An 8,019-nucleotide genomic window follows, 5' to 3' on the forward strand; every position below is an offset into this window, starting at 1 on the left:
GGGGCCACACCCCGAGCCTTTGACCAAAAGGTCTGATCCATAAGGCAGTGGAGCATCGTGAGGAGATGCAGTCCCATGGTAGCCGTTGACCAATGACAGGTTCGTCCGCCATTCGTTCCATCAGGATACTGGAGCCCATGTGCACCATTGGTTTGGAATGAGGGTTTTCCAACTCCCCTAGGTGGACGTTCCGTGTCCACCAACCCGGTTAAAGCGTCGGACACTCGCTTTTCGTCCTCTCACTTTCGTAAACAACACCCCCGCCACGAGAAGGCAGTGAGTAGGACTTCCCTGGCAGAGGCTATATATTCGCTGGCCATGTGAGAGCATTTGGAGAGGGAGAGTAGACTCTCCCCACTCTCGGCCGTACCAGGGCATTTGGGGGCATTCTATAACCAACTATAGGTGTGTGTGTTTGTGAGTAGATATAGTTGTGCAGTTCGGACCTGATACTGACTAGCAAAGAGTTGAATACCTGAATAACTGATGCAAATGTATTCACCAACTATTTTCCTTTTGATCTTGAGTTTTAAAATTGGTTCACATTTTTCTATTCCATAAGTGGATTTTCTCTTCTTAAATCATATTATCTATGTTAATTCTTTCCTACCTCCATTGATATTATGATCACTTTTACTACTATGGTATTTTCCTTCAATTGATATTATCCTACAAAGACAATCAGTCTGAAATTAGTTCTTATTACTACTACAAAGCACTTAAACATAGGAAATAATGGCTAGTATAATCTCTAAATCAATCAAGATTAAGATGGTGGAGAAGATTTGTAGCTCAGGTGGGTGATTTTGATGTAGGTTTTGTTCTCGAAGTTTGTGCTGATAGTGTCATTCAGAAGGACGATGGAAGCTTCACGACCAAACCATCCAGCTCAGAGAACAAACCTACATCAAAATCAGGATTAACAGTTACGTTCAACTGGGGAGGGTATTATTTGCCTAAATACGTCCTGGACCGTACCAAATACTTCAACCAATATTACTCGTTCTTTTTTTGTTTAATAGATAAAGCCCATGAACCTAATATGTTTTACCCATTTATGATCTTCATTTATTAACAAACAATGTATTATTAAATTATTCATTATCATCGTCACCTAGTATTCATCCACTTGATAGATTTTTCACTTAGCAACGTAAATACGAATGTATAAACCAGCATAAAATATGTGAAAGATCGATTATATATACCTATACAAAGTTAACTATGTCTTGTGAAATTTCATTTATTATAATATATACATACCCCCTACACACACACACTAATGAATGCACAATTGGTATTCCATGACAAGAGCACCTAATAGAAAGTTTCTTTAATGAGTACATTATATTAAGTAAATCAATTACAGTAATTAATTACACATTACATATGTGTATATGTATTTAATTGAATTAGAAGTGAATTTATTGACAGAAAAGACAATATCACAATCATATGTGATGTACAATGACAACACATATGAGATTCATTACGCATAGAGAAGAATAGAGATTAAAATACGGTCTGTGTACAAATAACTAGATAAATGACAGTATTATATTGTACTTCAAAGTGTGTGAAGTTATAGTGTAGGTGTTAAATTCCTTCGAATTTTAATCACCAAGTTATGGGTTCGAACCCAACAACTTTGGCTTTAATTTTGCCAGTCAAGTAGTATCACTAATTTTCTCACACAATCAGTTATAATTAGTATGGTATCTTGCACAAGTGTGCATTATCGGTCTACGTTCCCACACTAAATCACTAAGTCAAGATGGAACAGACAACGAATTACTATAATAAGTAGTATCAATAATGTTTAGAAAAAAGGCTAAACATAAAATCACTGGTTTTAAAAAAAGGATTAAATTCATGGATAAAGTACAATTTGATACCGAAACTGTAAATCTAAGAGACAAGAAAGAATAAATTTATGTGTCGCGATGCAGCGACCCGACGTCTTCTATCGCTGATCGCGATTAACGTACGAATGTCATCATATAGCCTGAACCAACCAAATTGCCTCAAACCAACAGCATATAACTTCCTTGACTTTATACTTCAGCTTTTATCTGGTTTTGTTCCAACATACACTTACTCTATCGAGTGTTTCTTGTCAAAGTGAGACGTGGTTGTGCATACACAGCTCATTTTCTAGTTACTTTATTTGATTAAGATTCTCTGTTTCATCAACTCAGCAATAATTGCACAGTTAATCTGTAATACTCACAAGAGATCCTTGTTCTCCACTTTCAAAAAGCACGTCCTTCAATTTCAAGGTTAAACGAAACAGACTACAGTTCAGTTTACTCGCTTTTTGATGCAGGTACATCCAGCTAACGAGTCCCAAGTAGGACGAAACGCGCATCCTGGATTTCACTGCTACTCACTATCCATCATTGCATAGTCTCATAGTTGATAAAAGTATATTCTCTAACATGAATTCCTTGTGGACAATTATTGTACTCCAGCTAAGATTACAAGAAGGCAGTTCAAGGGTAAGATGTAAGTAGCCCAACAAAATAATGATAACCTGTTATTGTACCAATTAATTTCAAAGCCTCTGATCAGTTTAATCAATATTTGCCAACTAAAGCCTTGTATAATACTAAAACAATACCTACAAAAATTTGAATCTCTTTTGTAGCTGACAGTAAATGATTGTGAATCATCGTTTTCTCAGAGGTTTAAAATAAAACACTTTGCCAGAATAAATTATCAAGATATTTGTCTAGTGCTTCCAAGTTCCCAGTGTTTATCTACATGGTCTTACTTAGTAACGACTACTATTTTTAGAATGTAAGTAGTAGATAAATGGATCATTTCTGGATAGGACTCATGTTACAGATTTTAATTAAATAGATTGACTGTTAAATATCCATTCAATTCATACTTGAATTCTCATCAAAATTTTATGATATGCTTAAGTCGCAGGGATTTGATTTTAACTGTAGTTAAACCATTATTCTTATATAATAATTATTTATTTATTTAAACACATATAAATATTGGTACAAAGGGGCATCAGATATATATGCACCACACAAATCTCATTTGATTTGTGTGAGGGCTGTGATATTGCCCGGGTGACCTCACTGAAGCAGGTAGTTTTCTTATAGGACCACACCCGGAGACTTTGACCTAAAGTTCTGATCCATAAGACAGTGGAGCATCGTGAGGTGATGCAATCTCGTGGTAGCCGATGACCAACGATTGATTCATCCTCCATTTGTTCCTTCAAGATACTGGAGTCATCCCATGTACACCATTGGTTTGGAATGGGGGTTTTCCAACTCCCCTAGGTAAACTTTCCGTGTCCACCTACCCGGTTAAAGCGTCGGACATTCGTTTTTCGTTCTCTCAATTTCGTAAACAACAGTAATGTCACGAGAAGTCAGTGAGTAGGACTTCCCTGACCGAGGCTATATACGCATGTTCATGTGAGAGCATTTCGATAGGGAGAGCGGACTCTCCCGACTCTCGACTGTACCAGAGAATTTAGGGGGAATAAATTTTTTAAAAATATGAATTGTATAACAGTAGCCAGTAGGTCAAATAAAAGCTTAGAACAAAAGATATATAGATATATATAATCTAGTTCCTTAATAGTTATACAATAAGACTATGTATATAATAACAGTCTATAAATAGTTTCCTGTAGTTACCAATAAAAACATCAAACAATTACTGAACATGGTCAACAATATTGACAAATACTTTTTAAAATATTCTCATTGTTTCCCTTTTTTTTCTTTTTTTGTTTGAAAAAAGAAAAGTATGTTAATAGTTTACAGCCAAAAGAATGGTTACTATAATGATTCTATAAATTTGGTATTTTCAATGAAGAAAAACAACAACTACTACTACTACTTAATTAAGTAACTAATTTAACAAAAGAGCTATGAAAATTTTATCAGGATTAATTTATTATTAAGCTAAATGTAACCATTAAAAATTGCATATTTGGCGATTAGTTCAAATATTTGCCATATTTCTCTTTTTATAGTTGAAATCATGAGTCAATTAAAGCTAGACCAACACCTGGAAGCACTGGACAGCCGTTTCGTCCTACTGTGGGACTCCTCGGCAGTGCACATTCACGATCCCGCCTCACGAGATTCAAACCCAGGACCTATCAGTCTCGCTCGCAAGCGCTTAACCTCTAGACCACTGAACCGGTTGACATCCAACTGTGGTAATGTCTAACTTCAACCAGTCCATAAAATTGAGCAGCCGTCCTCCATTGTCTTCAGTGAGTTGATATCTCACAATAGACTTGTTTGAACTATAAAATTACTAAAATCTCCTGCGTTCGAATCTTGCGAGGCAGGATCGTGGATGCGCACTGTTGAGGAGTTCCAAAACAGGACGAAACGGCCGTCCAGTGCCTCCAGGTTTTCCATGGTGGTCTAGCTTCAATTGACTCACGCTTTCAACTATGAAAAAAACTAAATCTCCACAAAACCCCTTCTGATATTTCTTTTTTGTTTAGCTATGCAGATACAATACTATAATTGTATAGAATAAGGTTGAGAAATTAGATCATAGTCATATCCGCCACCATTTTGTTCCTATAATCTTGAATAGCTTAATTCAAGGTGTGAGTATTCAGTTTTAGAAATGCTTTAGGTTGGTCGTTTGTGTGTTAATTCACATGAGTTCATGAGTTTTGCATAATTATATAGTCGGTTGACTTTTGAAAATTTAAAAAAATAAGTCGCTGAGAACCATTTCAGTGTGTTTCTTTCTTTGTGTAAATACCAGATTCTTTATCGTGTAACTATATGTTGAAAAGCCCCCGGTATACCCGTTTCGTGTAACACTGTATTCGATTCAAGAAATAACGTGATATCAGTAAGTATAGTGAAATGTAATTCAATCAAATACATTCTGGAAAGCATCCCAAACTAAGAATAGTTTATTTAACAAAGTTGTCTAAACTGTTCACTTATATCTACCGAAACATTCTTCAAAATGGAAGCTTTACCAGTAGCACTGTACACTTTTCTCTAAGCCTTGTGAAAATGTAAAATGTGAACAAACAATCCCTAAAATTGCATGTCACAATCTTTACTGATATTAAGTTATTTCTTCAGTCAAATACAGTGGTAGACGGGACGGATATAACGAGGGCTTTCCAACAGATAATTAAACGATAATAAATCTGATATTTACACAAGGAAAGAAACACACTGAAATGGTTCTCAACGACTTATTTTTTTAAATTTTCAAAAGTCAACCGACTATATAATTATGCAAAACTCATGAACTCATGTGAATTAACACACAAACGACCAACCTAAAGCATTTCTAAAACTGAATACTCACACCTTGAATTAAGCTATTCAAGATTATAGGAACAAAATGGTGGCGGATATGACTATGATCTAATTTCTCAACCTTATTCTATACAATTATAGTATTGTATCTGCATAGCTAAACAAAAAAGAAATATCAGAAGGGGTTTTGTGGAGATTTAGTTTTTTTCATAGTTGAAAGCGTGAGTCAATTGAAGCTAGACCACCATGAAAAACCTGGAGGCACTGGGCGGCCGTTTCATCCCATTATGGGACTCCTCAGTGGCAGTGTGCATCCACGACCTCGCCTCGCGAGTTTCGAGCCCAGGACCTACCAGTCTCGCGCCAGAGCACTTAACCGATAGACCCGGCTGGCATCCAACGGTGTTGATGTCTAACTTCAACCAATCCACGATTTCGAGCGACCGTTTACCGATTGTCTTCAGTGAGTTGATATCTCACTAGTGACTGACTTCGAGAGGTAAATCCAAGTTTCTCTGTGGATTTGTAATAGTGTGGTTTATTTATTTTTCTTTGAATTGTTCATTGCTCCTTACATTCATTTACTCCAATTATTATCATTATTATAGATGGTTGAATTTTGTCAGAGAATTTATTCATCATTTATTTTGTTCACCGGATCCATCTTCACTTACGAATAATACATTGAATTCAGCTGATACAAGCCTTGTGACCATTGCAAATGAAGCGTATACACGATGTTTACGACCTTTTCATTCATGGTCTGTACGAGGTATGGCTATGGTAAGTAATTTGATGTTTTTCATTTGAATAAACAATAGAATTATCTGTTTTATTTGTATTAATTGAATATGATTCGAAATGAAACTGCTGAAAGTTTTTTTTCTAGTGAATTTTTCTCTAGAAAAAAAACTAATGATAAAGAGTGAAATAGTTGAGCGTGTTGACCGCTTCAGTTATCTTGGGAGTCTCATCAGCCCTTGTGTTCTGGTGTGTGACGAAATCTCAGCACGGATACAGAAGGCTCATCTAGCTTTCGCCAACTTGCGTCATTTATGGCATAGGCGAGATATACGTCTAGCAACCAAAGGACGGGTTTACTGTACAGCAGTTCATTCCGTCCTACTTTATGGAAGTGAAACATGGCCGATAAGGGTAGAGGATATTCGTAGGCTGCTAGTATTCGATCATAGGTGTCTTCGAAGCATTGCTCGTATATCCTGGGACCACCGGGTAAGTAATGTAGTTGTTAGGAAACGGGTACTAGGTAAGGATGACAAATCGTTTGATGAAGTAGTGAAACTTCATCATTTGAGATGGCTGGGACATGTGTTACGTATGCCCAACCACCGACTGTCCCGACGTGCGATGTTCTATGGTGTCGGAGTAGGTTCGAAGAAAGCTAAGGGAGGCTCGACCAAAACGTGACACAAATCCATGAAGTCACTGACAAGTGAACTGAGCCATGTTGGTAGGTGTAGACTACCTGGTCGGGATCCGCGAGATGATGGCAATCGATGGTTAGAGACCTTGAATGACATGGCTCAAAATCGTTTGCAATGGCGAAGGTGCATACACTCTTTGTGTTCTACCAAATTCTAATCTTATGAATTCTTCATGTTTCTATCTTTCTGTTCTTTCCAAATTTATTTCACTGTATTATACTCCTTCAATAACATCTTCAAACTCTAATCTTTCACATTAATGCTTATACTCTTACTTTTTCTACCACTATGAGATTTTAATGGACAACTGCATCTCTGTGCTAATGTGGTATGGCAACTCGAACTGATGTACGTACGTACGAAGTTCTACGTTGTAACTGACTGAATGTTTCTCTGACTTGGTTACCTGTATAGTTAGTTGAATTGATGCTATAATAGTGAAGTGATGGAATAATGATAAAAGCTCTTAGCTTTCAATTAATACGTTAATGTATTCAACATCGCTCCATATACTTGGGCTTCAACACTCGTTTAACTATATTACTTGTCCCTCCAAATACAAAGTTACAAATTTACATAATTTGATTAGAGTTACTCAATATGTAAGTGAGTTGCATGAATGTTTTTTTGGATGAACGAATACAACGAGAAATTCTGGATGTAGTTTCCGTTCTGAATGTTAATCTTGGTCGTACCTTTCACTAATCGGACATAACAAACATACCATTGATCACTACGCAGTGATGAATCAATGATTATATGTCAGTCTTAAAGGAGGTCAGTCTCTGCCTAAAATAGCTTGATGATAGCTTTTCTAATTGTAACACTGAATGACGCTGTCTTAACTCGTATGAGGATCATCATCCTCTTAAAGAGTGGAGAGTACCAGCTAGCATAAAATCTAAGTTCAGGTTTCACTTCCACTTCGATTCAACTATATAAATATTAAAATCTAATGTACGTAATGTTGAGTCACTTAAACTAAGTAGCCAAAGTACAAATTGATCAATAAAATTTGGTCAACATTATAAACTAGACAAATATGACATAAATTAGATGAATATTATGTGGTACAATGTTAACAAATGAATAAGTAAACAAATAAACAGCAAAAAGGTGCTTACAATTGATTAATTGAAGCTAGAACACCATGGAAAACCTGGAAGCACTGGACGGCCGTTTCGTCCTATTATGGGACTCCTCAGTGGTCTATTGGTTAAGGGCTCTGGCTCGAGACTGATAGGTCCTGGGTTCGAATCTCGTGGATGCGCACTGCTGAGGAGTCCCATAATAGG

The 8,019-nt window shown here is 36.5% G+C and overlaps 1 protein-coding gene across 1 annotated transcript in view; it reads left to right on the plus strand.

The window, feature by feature from the left end:
- Positions 1-8,019, plus strand: part of Smp_139430 (phosphoinositol 4-phosphate adaptor protein,putative) — a gene marked incomplete at its 3' end in the record, with an annotated part of 27,165 nt that overhangs the window by 16,316 nt on the left and 2,830 nt on the right. The window contains exon 8 of the mRNA XM_018799265.1: positions 5,888-6,062. Within this exon, the coding sequence (XP_018646604.1) occupies positions 5,888-6,062 (175 nt within the window). The remainder of the gene's footprint in view (positions 1-5,887; positions 6,063-8,019) is intronic.

Source organism: Schistosoma mansoni (genome assembly GCF_000237925.1).
Source record: "Schistosoma mansoni, WGS project CABG00000000 data, supercontig 0148, strain Puerto Rico, whole genome shotgun sequence".
In the NCBI taxonomy this organism is placed as follows: Eukaryota; Metazoa; Platyhelminthes; class Trematoda; order Strigeidida; family Schistosomatidae; genus Schistosoma; species Schistosoma mansoni.